This window comes from Dama dama, chromosome 20, assembly GCF_033118175.1.
Source record: "Dama dama isolate Ldn47 chromosome 20, ASM3311817v1, whole genome shotgun sequence".
Taxonomy (NCBI): domain Eukaryota; kingdom Metazoa; phylum Chordata; class Mammalia; order Artiodactyla; family Cervidae; genus Dama; species Dama dama.
Window position 1 is genome coordinate 105,679,002 of NC_083700.1, and position 13,433 is coordinate 105,692,434.

Below are 13,433 nucleotides of genomic sequence, written 5' to 3' on the forward strand. Positions count from 1 at the left end.
GTGTGGTGCGGCCTGGCACAGTCAAGTCACATCAGTCTTAGAGTCAGACAGACCAGGACTTGAGTCTTGGCTGTTGTCTCTGCTGAGTGACCATGGGGAAGTCACTTTATTCCTCTGAGCCTCAGTCTGCTCACCTGGATGACATGGATTCTGAGTCCCACTGTGCCGCAATTAGCAAGGAGATTCAATGAACTACCGTATAGACAGTGGTTAGACCAGGGCCAGGCACACAGAGGCAAAGGCTTTCTTCTCTAATGTCCCTCCGTATGGCTGACCCAGAAGATGGGCAAACTGGCTGGCTCCTTTTCTCCTTTCTCCCTGTAGTCCCCTCCTGAGGCAAACAGGAGCCCCACGGAGAAACCACAGCCAGTAGACACCTGGAGAACCTCTCATCTTCCAGGTCCCTCCAGATTAGGTGCGGGGGCAACGTGGAGGATATTGGTGCCTCTGTCACTGGAAGGCTGTCTACCTCTGCACAGAGCCGAGCACTTCAGGGAGCCCAGAGGCCCTCAGAATAGAAGAGACCCAGAGCGGGCAGGCCGAGGGGCAGCAACAGGTGCAGGGTCGGCCCGAGGATGATGGGATGTTATTGAGAAAGACTCAGTTACTGGTGAGCTCTCTGTGCCTCGGTTTTCTCACCTATGAAATGGGTATAATAATGATACTCCCCCCTCCCCCAGAGGTGATTTTTGAGAAGATTAAATGGGATAATTTATATAAACAACTTCGAACCATACCTGACGCAGGATATACATGCAATGAGTGTCAACGCTTTTTGTTGTTTATTCTCAGTGATACACAGCCCTGTTGAGCCCACAGATATGATTTTAGGGGCCAGATATTTCTTATATGTTTTAATTAGTGATCATCATTTTAAAATAGGGAGATTTTTGCATTTAAAAAATCACATATCCAGCTTCTTGAAAACATGAAAGATGGAGTATCACTGAACCAGCGCTCATGTAGAGAGATAGATCGTTGGGAGCCAAGAGGGCACTCACCCTCTGCAGCTTTCCAGAACTCCATTCAGCCGTCTTGACGTATTTACAGTATCCCTGTCTGGACCCTGTCAGCCCTGGAGTTTTCTACCACTGAGTCTTATGTCATTTCATTTCTTTACAAACTCTGCACTCTAAAAATTATTGTCCCCAATTTCTGGATGAGAAAACTGAGCTTTAAAGAGAATTAAGGAGGCTTAAAAAGATAGAATGATACCAGCCATTTATCAAGCACATCCTAGGAACATGGCTCTATGCTAAGCATATACCTATTTTACCCATGTGGAAAGGGAGGTTCAGAGATGTAACATCACTTGCCTGTGGTCACAGAAGGAGTTGGCATTTGAACCCAGGTAAGTGTGACACCGGAGTCCATGCAGTGGGGCCAACCTCTCCCATTACCTCCATCCCCCGCCTGCAGGCCTCACCTCCTCATTCTCCCTACAGGGGCCAGTCTGCAACCCTTACCTCCTGACTCTCCCCTGCACGGGCCAGCCTCAGGGGCTCATGCAGTCTGTAGAAGCAGCTGCTAGGCCAAAGGATCGGCAAGTCTGTGCTGGGGAGGTAGGCAGAGGTGGGGGCCTCAAGGAGCCCCCTGATCCCCATGAAAATAACCCAAGAGACATGATTAACTGCTCGAGTATGTGGATCCGATAAGGCCAAAGACTCCACATCCAGGGATAAGAAAGCCAATTAATCTGGGAAAAGGTCTCCTCCCCACTATGGAAAATACACGAGGTCTCGCATGGAATCACATTGCCACTGCCTCCCTGCATACATTCCCTGAGATTCAGCTCCCTTTGGAATTGATTTATGTTTATATATATATATACCTATATACATTTTCTTGTACAGAAATGTTAAATTCTCAAGATTAAATATCTTCAGTTGGGGAAAATCAATTTACTTCTTTGAGAAGGCTAGAATTGAAAGTCGTGAGCCTGAAACTTACTTTCTTGCCAATTTCACTGATAAAAAAAGCCTCTCCGTCCTGGCGTGTCGCCCTGTATCAGCTGCTCCAAACGATTCCATTAATTGATTGGGTGACTGGCCCTGAAACAGCGCTTATTAAGGTTCCCACTGGAGCTGGGGGACAGGCAGGACTGCACTGGAGCCGTAGTGATGAGGGACCGTCCCCTGGGGTGGTGACTACTGGGGCCAGTGATGGAACTCAGGCCTCTGGTGACCCAGCCCAGGAAGGTGGGAGAGGGGGCTGAGATTCCAGGAAGGGCCCTGGGTGTAACTCTCCCTGCCTCAGAGGTACCAGAAGGAAGTTTCTCAGAGATATACTCAGAATCATGGAATATCACTCAAGGACGGGACAGACTCTAAGGGGAATCAGAAACCATGAGTGGGTTTTGTTGAAAATGGGGATCCCAAGATATGAGATAACACAGGGGGTGGTCTTTCTAGGGAGGCAGGTTTCAGGCTCCTCTGCCTGCAGGTGATGGAGGTAGTGAATTTGTTGACACTGAAGCTAGGAGAGCAGAAACTATTGAAATCAGTGTCACAGCCAGCTTCCCGCTTTATTGCTACTTTTCATCTGAACTGGCCCAAGTTCTCTGGTGTCCTGTCCCATCTTCCTCATCCTGGTCCTTAACTGCTGCGGGTGTCTCTCCTCAAAGCCCATCAGCCCCAAAACCAGTCCCTCCCCCCTCCAGCCTCCAATGGAAATTTCTGTCTACATTTATGATGGGGTGTTCCTGGGAAGAGCATATGTTTTGATGTCTGGCAGGCCTATGTATAGGAAGAACTGGGTGTTGGGGTATTAAGGAAGAGGATTCAGGGAAGGGTTTCCAGAAAGAGGAGAAGTTCTCCCCTTCTGACACAGAAGGAATGGGACAAGGCTCCCTGAATGGTTCATTGTCAAGTTACTGATGCCTGATTGTGGGGAGAATGAGTGGGTAAGATGGGTGAGGTGGAGGGATGGATGGATGGTTGGTGATGGGTAGGTGGATAAGAGAATGGATGGGTATTGGATGAAAGGATAAATAGGTAAAAGACTGGGTGGATAGTTGTATAGATAGTAGAATGAATTGGTGTGTGGATAGTGTGTGAGTGAATAGGTGAGAATACAAATGTGACGAATGAGAGAATAGATGGGTGGTGGGTGGATGGATATGTAGATGGATGGATAGGTAGTTGGGTGGATGGATATGTTAGGAGATATACGGGGAACCCCGATGGCCTCATCCACTCCTAATTCCCTCCTCTAGGAGAAGAAGGAGAATTTGGAAAGCAGGAGAGACTGGGATGGAAAAGGAGCTGAGGTGCTGAAATCACTGATGAGACAATAGTATTTAGTTATTATATGGCTTGGTCTTCCCTGGTGGTTCAGCTGGTAAAGAATCTGCCTGCAATGCGGGAGACCTGGGTTCAATCCCTGGGTTGGGAAGATCCCCTGGAAGAGGGCATAGCAACCCACTCCAGTATTCTTGCCTGGAGAATTCCCATGGACATTCCATGGGGTCACAACTGAGTGACTAAACACAACACAATATATGGTTCAGTGGTAAAGAACAACCCGCATGTTAATGCAGAAGACTCAGGAGACGTGGGTTCAATCCCTGGGTGAGGAAGATCCCCTGGAGAAGAAAATGTAAACCCACTCCAGTATTCTTGCCTGGAAAATCCCATAGACAGAAGAGGCTGATGGGCTACAGTCAATGGGATTGGAAAAGAGTTGGACATGTCTTAGCAACTAAACTACAACAAGGAACCAAGAAAGCAGAGTGCCTGAGGTCATGTGTCCCTGGCAAGCAGGAATGACTGGACTTGGATAATCTTATTAGAGGAATAGTTGCAACGGATTATCTGAGAAAGCAACTATATTGGGAATAAAACTAGCTTGTGTCAGCATGTGTGTAAGAGAGTATATCAGTTACCTACTGCTGCATAACAAAGTACCCCAAACTTAGTGTCTTAAAACAACAATATTCTGACCTCTCAGTCTGTGGGTCGGGAATCAGCATGGCATAGACAGGTCTTCTGCTAAGGGCCTGTCACAGGCCAGGGTGGAGGTGCTGGCTAACGCTGCAGTCATCTTCAGGTCCAGCTTTCAAACTCGCTCAAGTAATGGTTGGCAGCCTTCAGTTCCCCCTAGGCTGTTGGACTGAGGGCTTCCGTCTCCCCTCTGACTGTTGGCTAGAGGCTGCCCTCTGATCCTTGTCATGTGGACCTCTCCACAGGGCAGCTCACAGCATCGCAGTGAGCTTCCATCAGAGCAGCAAGCCAGAGAGAGTACAAGCAAGTCAGAAGTCAGCCTTTCCTGTAACCTCATCTCAGGTGTGACATCCCATCACTCCTGGAATAAGTGAAAGTCACTCAGTCATGTCCAACTCTTTGCGACCCCATGCACTATAAAGTCCATGGAATTCTCCAGGCCAGAATACTGGATTGGGTAACCTTTCCCTTCTCCAGGGACTCTTCCCAACCCAGGGATGGAAAACAGGTCTCCCGCATTGCGGGCAGATTCTTTACCAGCTGAGCCACAAGGGAAGCCCAAGAATAGTGGGGTGGGTAGCCTATCCCTTCTCTAGCAAACCTTCCTGACCCAGGAATCAGACTGAGGTCTCCTGCATTACAGGTGGATTCTTTACCAGCTGAGCTGTCAGGGAAGTCCATCACTCCTGGGAGCAGTGGTTAAAAGCGAGTCACTGGGCCCAGCCCACACTCCAAGGGAAGGGATCTCACCAGGGTGTGAATCCCAAGGACAGGGATCATTGGAGCCAGTTTGAAGCTTCAGACTATGGAGCATCTGGGCAGGAAAAGGAGCAGAGTGAGAGCAGACCTGGGGGAGAAGCTGGAAGGGGCAGAGTCTGGAGAGCAGACATTATCTAGAAGATGAGAGATGTCTGGAGAGTCCGAAGAGCTGAAAATCAGGAATGTCCTTAAGGGCAAGAGTAGTTAAGTATGGGGTGGGGGTGGGGAGCATCTGGGGCTATGGGAGGATGAAAAAGCTGAGGAGCAGGAATAGCTGATCATGGGACGGGCTGAGGATAGGCAGGGGTGGGATCAGCCAGCTTGCTGCTCCAGTGGAACCCACTGAGGGCTCCAGGCATCAGAGCCCTCCCAGACCTTCAGCTTCAGGGCAGATAAACTTGCAGGAGGGACTGTCTGTGAAGGTGCCCCCAGACCCTATGCCCAAAGGCGGCATCACTGGCGCTCAAGAGATTCTGGGCTCAGGTGGAATCTCGAGTGGGACACTGCCTGCTGCTCTGGGCTCCCTCCTCCCTGGGCAGTTTTGGAGGGACAGCCCTTAAAACTAGGAGGCACCTGGACAGTAGAAGGTCCACTGTCCTTCTAGCCCCCTCCCCAGCCACTCCTGACAGTCACAGCTCCTCCCTTCTCCCGCAGCCCCGCACCAGCCTCTTGGGGCACACCCATGCCATCACGCACCCCGGAGCTGGGCCAGGTGCCAGTCAGACAGGCCGATATCACAGACGGGCACGGCCAGACTCAGAAAAAGCCAGGGACAGTGGGGCCTGCAGAGCCACCTGCTCTCCTGGGATGCGTGGAGGTAGGGCTGATCCCTGGCAGCCGGCAGACGCTAAGATCCCAAGAAATCTCATGAAGGCCTTGCACCTTGTTCTGCCCAGTCCTCTCTGGCAGCAAGAGACACTGACCCTCTCCTGGCCCCAGGCCCTCTCTGAGCCTCCCCAGCTGGGGGTCAAGCACAACAGCCCACTCACCAGCCTGTTCTCAGGGATGCTGGTTCCATTCAGGCAGCAGCATCCAGCCTGAGACACTCTGGAACCAGAGGGTGAGGGGGGCTCTGGACCACCTGCTCTGACCACCCCTACTCTCCTGCCCTCGCAGCAATTCTCACCCTGCTTCTCTTTCACTATATTGATGGAGAACAGACAGGAACCCTTGCCTGAGACAAACCTTCCCCAGGAACATAGTGCGTAAGAGGAACTGCTTGAAGTGGGAGTAGGGGGCCCAGAATCCACCGAGCTTTGCCCTCCTCAGCATCCACCCACCTTCCCTGCCACCTTCACAGTGGTTTCTAAGAGGCAGTGAAGGTCAGTGGTTAGGAGCATGGACTCTGGAGTCAGATAGCCTGGTTTTCCCAGTTCGTGTCTGAGTAAATCAGGCAAATTGAGGCACAGCTAAACTCCATTCTCTTATCTGTAAACTGGAGCTAGTGATAGTACTGGGTTAGCCAAAAAGTTCATTTGGGTTTTTCCATAAGATGCTGTGGAAAAACCAAAACAAAATTTTGGCCAACCCATACCTGCCTCCTCTGACTATGGGGAAGAATCAGTGAGTTCATGCAGGCAAAGCACTTGGAATATGACCTGCATGTGTTTAATTGTTTAATAAATCCTAGAGAAAGAAAAAAAATTAAGAAAAACCTGAAGACCTCTTGTGCCATGGCAAAGAGTCAAGGGTTTCCATGTGGGTGGGCCAGAGTCTGACTCTCAGCTTTACGATCAGATGACACGTGTTTGAGGACACACCCTCCCAGGGCCTCAGTTTCCACATCTGAGCAGTGGGTGGAACTCACTCACTCTAAGGACTGCACAGAATTCGCTGACCCAGGCCTGCTAAGGGTGAGCAGTGCCTGGTCCCTGTGTGCGCAGTAACTGTGTGTACATCGCCCCCACTGCTTCCCCATGGCCCAGAAATCCAAGATCTCCACCTTCGAGAAGATGTGGGCCTTCATGAGCAGCAAACCTTCGGCGCTGGTGAAGAACAACGAGGAGGGCATCCAGCGGACGCTGACGGCCGACTACGCGCTGCTCATGGAATCAACCACCATCGAGTACGTCACCCAGAGGAACTGCAACCTCACCCAGATCGGGGGCCTCATCGACTCCAAGGGCTATGGCATCGGCACGCCCATGGGTGAGCACAGGGGCCGCAGATGGGAGGGCGGCGGGGGACAGAGGGTGGGCAAGACCCCCAGGTTCACTCTTGTGCACACGTGGCCTCCTGCTCCCTCTCCCAGATCACCCCCTGAGCCTTGAAAGGGCCCAGCCCAGAAACAAAACGGCAGAGCCTTAAGTCTCATGAGGTCAGCACTGGTCTGAGCAGAGGAGACCCGGGGGCGGACACAGAGATGGGGGTCAGTTCAAGGTCATGCCTCCTCTCCCTGACATCACCCTGCTGAGGCAGCTCAGATATCCTGGGCCTTCCAGAGGCCTGCAGGGATAGGGATTCATAGGCAGAATCCTGGATCCGTGGAGACACTTTTGATGGATTAAAAGAGGGGCCTCCTGGCACTGGGGGCCCCCTTCGGATGAGCGTGCTGAGAGGGCTAGTGATGGTGGCTAGCCCCCGCCAGGGTGTTGGCAGAGGCGCACAGACGGGCTGAAGGCCGCTGATGGCCAGGGCCCCTCTCCCCCACCCAGGCTCCCCGTACCGGGACAAGATCACCATTGCCATCCTGCAGCTCCAGGAGGAGGACAAGCTGCACATCATGAAGGAGAAGTGGTGGCGGGGCAGTGGGTGTCCCGAGGAGGAAAACAAGGAGGCCAGCGCCCTGGGCATCCAGAAGATCGGGGGCATCTTCATCGTCCTAGCCGCCGGGCTGGTCCTGTCTGTGCTGGTGGCCGTGGGCGAGTTTGTGTACAAGCTCCGCAAGACCGCAGAGCGAGAGCAGGTAAACCTCCAAGAGCTGGAGCGGGCATGGGGGAGGGACGGAACAGATCAGGGACCACACTGGCTTCGAACTCCTCAGGGGCCAGGTGCACGGCGGTGTCTGATCCCACCTCCCCCCAGCAGCCCACTCTGCATCCCGTTCACCAGGAGGCCCTACCAGCCCCACTCTGCAGGCTTTCCCATCACGCTGGCTCCATGCCAGGCCACGCCCATCATCCCCGGCTGGACCACGCACTAGCCTCTGGCCGGGTCTTCCTGCCTCCTCCCTGCCTCCCCACCAGCTGCTGTCCATACAACAGCCAGTGCCCTGATTAAAACTCAATTCGAACCATGTCGTTGCCCCGCATAAACCCTCCAGGGTAATTGTGGATGCTCCATGATGCTTACCTAGGGGTTCATTATACTGTTCTCTCCACTTCTGCATATATTTGGAAATTTCCATAATCAAAAGTTTAACAGAGAAAAAGAGTTAAGAGAGCTAGCCCAAGCTTGCTAGGTTCAACCCATCTGATTAATTCACGTGTGGTTGGGCAGTGGTTCTGGGTCCCAGTAGCAAATTGGAATCACAGGGAGAAAGTGTTTTAAGTGCTAATACCCTGGCCTCACTCCCAGAGACTGTGTTTTAATTGGTCTGTGGTGGCCCCTGGGATTGGCTTCTTAAGAAAGTGTACGGAGTGATTTAAATGTGCACCTTGAGTGGAGGGCCAGTGGTCTGTGGGGAAGCTCCTCTCACAGAGAAGTTCAAAGGGAGACAGGGCAAGTGTGGAAGGAGATTGTGGTTAAAAGTCTTATGTATACACAAGATGCACTTACACATCCGTCCACAATTCAGCGGAGTCCTTTACAATCAGTAAGCCTGAGTGAGCAAAGAGGAAGGGCAACGATAATTCTTGATGTTCAAATTCACATAGGTGTCAGAAAAGGGACATGGTACCTTCTCAGGGAGAATCCAAGAGGGTAAGTTTCTGGAAGGTAATTCTGCAGTATGGCCAGAGTCTTTAAAGGAGGCCACATGTTTTGACCAGTCAATTTCTACTTTTAGAAATGCACCCAATGGAAGTGGCCAAAACATGTGCAATTTTATTGACAAGAATGTTCATTGAAGTGTTAATTGAAATGTGGAAAAAAAATGTGAGAAAACCTAAATGTCCAATAATTGGGAATGGTTTTAAAAATTATGATTCATCTAAGAAGAACAATCAAATCCTTTAGGTTACATTAGAATTACATTACAACTGAAATGAGCTCCAAATCCCATTACAAAGCCAACAGGATCTAGTCCTTGCCCACCTCTCCAGCGTCCTCCTTCCCACCCACCCCTCTGTTACTCTGCTCCACACACACTGGCCACGTTTTTAGTCCCTAACCAGCCAAGCACATTTCTGCCTTAGGGCCTTTGCACGTGCTGTTCCAGCACCCTGCACTGTGCTTCTCCCAGAGCCCCGTTTTCTTAGAGTCTTTTGGTCATTCAGCTGAAGCTCAAGTAGTCTTTCGCACCTATCCCCGCTCCCCACCCCACTCTATCACATTTCAATGCTTTATTCTCTTAATAATAGTTATCTTTCTGAAACTATTTATTTGTTCACGTGTTTATAATCTGTTTCTATCCCATCATCAGGTTCCCTGAGTGCTAGGACCTTTTCACTGCTGTGTGCCTAACACTTGGAACACCAGTGCCTGACACAGAGTTCAGTTCAGTTCAGTCGCTCAGTCGTGTCTGACTCTCTGTGACCCCATGGACTGCAGCATGCCAGGCCTCCCTGTCCTTCACCAGCTCCCAGAGTTTACTCAAACTCATGTCCATTGAGTCGGTGATGCCATCCAACCATCTCATCCTCTGTCATCCCCTTCTCCTCCCACCTTCAATCTTTCCTAGCATCACGGTCTTTTCAAATGAATCAGTTCTTAGCATCAGGTGGCCAAAGCATTGGAGTTTCAGCTTCAACACCAGTCCTTCCAATGAATATTCAGGACTGGTTTCCTTTAGGATGGACTGGTTGGATCTCCTTGCAGTCCAAGGGACTCTCAAGAGTCTTCTGCAACAGTTCAAAAACATCAATTATTCAGTGCTCAGCTTTCTTTATAGTCCAACTCTCACATCCATACATGACTACTGGTAAAACCATAGCCTTGACTAGATGGACCTTTGTTGGCAAAGTAACGCCTCTGCTTTTTAATATACTGTCCAGGTTGGTCATAACTTTTCTTCTAAGGAGCAAGCATCTTTTAATTTCATGGCTGCAGTCACCACCTGCAGTGATTTTGGAGCCCAAAAAGATAAAGTCTGTCACTGTTTCCACTGTTTCCCCATCTATTTGCCATGAAGTGATGACACCAGATGCCTTGTTCTTAGTTTTCTGAATGTTGAGCTTTAAGCCAACTTTTTCACTCTCCTCTTTCACTTTCATCAAGAGGCTCTTTAATTCTTCTTCACTTTCTGCCATAAGGGTGGTGTCATCTGCATATCTGAGGTTATTGATATTTCTCCTGGCAATCTTGATTCCAGCTTGTGCTTCCTCCAGCCCAGCGTTTCTCATGATGTACTCTGCATATAAGTTAAATAAGCAGGGTGACAATATACAGCCTTGACGTACTCCTTTTCCTATTTGGAACCAGTCTGTTGTTCCATGTCCAGTTCTAACTGTTGCTTCCTGAGCTGCTACAGATTTCTCAAGAAGTAGGTCAGGTTGTCTGGTATTCCCATCTCCTTAAGAATCTTCCACAGTTTGTGGTGATCCACACAGTCAAAGGCGTTGGCATAGTCAATAAAGCAGAAGTAGATGTTTTTCTGAAATTCTCTTGCTTTTTCGATGATCCAACAGATGTTGGCAATTTGATCCCTGGTTCCTCTGCCTTTTCTAAATCCAGCTTGAATATCTGGAAGTCCATGGTTCACACACTGCTGAAGCCTGGCTTGGAGAATTTTGAGCATTACTTTACTAGTGTGTGAGATGAGTGCAATTGTGTGGTAGTTTGAACATTCTTTGGCATTGCCTTTCTTTGGGATTGGAATGAAAACTGACCTTTTCCAGTCCTTTGGCCATTGCTGAGTTTTTCAAATTTGCTGGCATATTGAGTGCAGCACTTTCACAGCATCATCTTTTAGGATTTGAAATAGCTCAACTGGAATTCCATCACCTCCACTAGCTTTGTTCGTAGTGATGCTTCCTAAGCCCCATTTGACTTCGCACTCCAGGATGTTTGGCTCTAGGTGAGTGATCACACCGTCGTGGTTATCTAGGTCATGAAGATCTTTTTTGTATAGTCCTTCTGTGTATCCTTGCCACCTCTTCTTAATATCTTCTGCTTCTGTTAGGTCCCTACCATTTCTGTCCTTTATTGTGTCCATCTTTGCATGAAATGTTCCCTTGGTATCCCTAATTTTCTTGAAGAGATCTCTAGTCTTTCCCATTCTGTTTTCCTCTATTTCTTTGCATCGATCACTGAGGAAGACTTTCTTATCTCTCCTTGCTATTCTTTGGAACTCTGCATTCAGATGGGTATATCTTTCCTTTTCTTCTTTGCCTTTCGCTTCTCTTCTTTTCACAGCTATTTGTAAGGCCTCCTCAGACAACCATTTTGCCTTTTTGCATTTCTTTCTCTTGGGGATGGTCTTGATCCCTGCCTCCTGTACAATGTCACAAACCTCCATCCATAGCTCTTCAGGCACTCTATCAGATATAATTCCTTGAATCTATTTCTCACTTCCACTGTATAATTGTAAGGGATTTGATTTAGGTCATACCTGAATGATCTAGTTGTTTTCCCTACTTTCTTCAACTTAAGTCTGAATTTGGCAATAAGGAGTTCATGATCTGAGCCACCGTCAGCTCCTGGCTTGTTTTTGCTGACTGTATAGAGCTTCTCTATCTTTGGCTGCAAAGAATATAATCAATCTGATTTCAGTATTGACCATCTGGTGGTGTCCATGTGTAGAGTCGTTTCTTGTGTTGGAAGAGAGTGTTTGCTATGACCAGTGCATCCTCTTGGCAAAACTCTATTAGCCTTTGCCCTGCTTCATTCTGTACATCAAGGCAAATTTTGCCTGTTACTCCAGTTATTTCTTGACTTCCTACTTTTGCATTCCAGTCCCCTATAATGAAAAGGACATCTTTTTTTGGTGTTAATTCTAAAAGGTCTTATAGTTCTTCATAGAACATTCAACTTCAACTTCTTAAGCATTACTGGTCAGGGCATAGACTTGGATTACCATGATACTGAATGCTTTGCCTTGGAAATGAACAGAGATCATTCTGTCGTTTTTCAGATTGCATCCAAGTACTGCATTTCGGACTCTCTTGTTCACCATGATGGCTACTCCATTTCTTCTAAGGGATTCTTGCCCATAGTAGGAGATATGATGGTCATCTGAGTTAAATTCACCCATTCCAGTCCATCTTAATTCACTGATTCCTAAAATGTCAATGTTCACTCTTGCCATCTCCTGTTTGACCACTTCCATTTGCCTTAATTCATGGACCTAACATTCCAGGCTCCTATGCAATATTGCTCTTTACAGCACTGGACTTTACTTCTACCAGTCACATCCACATCTGGGTGTTGTTTTTGCTTTGGCTCCATCCCTTTATTCTTTCTGGAGTTATTTCTCCACTGATATCCAGTAGCATATTGGGCACCTACCAACCTGGGGAGTTCATCTTTCAGTGTCACATGGACCACAGCCTTGTCTAACTCAATGAAACTATGAACCATGCCGTGTAGGGCCACCGAAGACAGACAGGTCATGTTGGAGAGTTCTGACAAAACGTGGTCCACTGGAGAAGGGAATGGCAAACCACTTCAGTATTCTTGCCTTGAGAACCCCATGAACAGTATGAACAGTATGAAAATGGCACAGAGTAGGTCTCAGTAAATAGTCGCAGAATGAAGAAGGGGAGGGAAGGAGGGAAGATGTCCTGCATGTAGTGGAGGAGCAAGAGGAAGCTTGGTGAGGTCACACAGAGGGTAAGAGGCAGAGTCAGAATTCAAAGCCAAGTCCCTGTTCCCCAGCACCACATGACCTAACTACAACCTGTCTGAGTGCTGATGCCCAGGCCTCCCTCGGCAAGTTGAGACATTGACAGCCCGCTGCCTTCTCGACAAGCCGTGGGACAGCCTCTGGCAGCTGGTCTCATAGAAGCCACTGCCATCAGATACCTGTGGGCGGTGCTGCACTTGAGCTGTCCCTCTGTGATACCCACAGGGACCCAAGCCAGAAAAAGCCCCACAGGGACCTGCCTCCCCATTGAGAAATCTGTACTAGACTTTCCTGAATGGGAGCAAAGCGACTCCTCCCTTCAATGGGAACCCCTTTCAGAGAGGCTATCCATATATTCATCAAGTGTTTCTTAAGCCCTGACTCTGAGCCAGGCCTAGAGCTGGAGGCTGGGCCCATAGGATGACACTGGCTGGTTCCTGCCCTCAGAAGCTAGTGGAGAAAAGTCAGGCAGGTAAACTACTCAGACTTTAACGTGCCACAGTTTGTTCATCAGTAAAATGGGGCTAAGATGATATCACCTTAGATCCCAAACAAGGACGTGATGCTGTGTAGGCTGCTCTCCAAACCACCTGGGCGTCCCTGGTGGCTCAGTGGTAAAGAACCCACCTGCCAATGCAGGAAATGTGGTTCCACCCCTGGGTTGGGAAGAGCCCCCGGAGAAGGAAACGGCAACCCACTGCAGTATTCTTGCCTGGGAAATCCCATGGACAGAGGAGCCTGGCGGGCTACAGTCCATTGGGTCGCAAAAGAGTTGGACGTGACTTAGTGACTAAACAACAACAACCCCAGCTAATCACCTTGCAGGGGGCAGAGGGCAGGTGGCATACAGG

At 49.2% G+C, this 13,433-nt stretch overlaps 1 protein-coding gene across 1 annotated transcript in view; it reads left to right on the forward strand.

The window, feature by feature from the left end:
• Positions 1 to 13,433, forward strand: part of GRIK3 (glutamate ionotropic receptor kainate type subunit 3) — a 239,198-nt gene that overhangs the window by 225,108 nt on the left and 657 nt on the right. The window contains exons 14-15 of the mRNA XM_061120092.1: positions 6,626 to 6,848; positions 7,355 to 7,605. Of these exons, the coding sequence (XP_060976075.1) occupies positions 6,626 to 6,848; positions 7,355 to 7,605 (474 nt within the window). The remainder of the gene's footprint in view (positions 1 to 6,625; positions 6,849 to 7,354; positions 7,606 to 13,433) is intronic.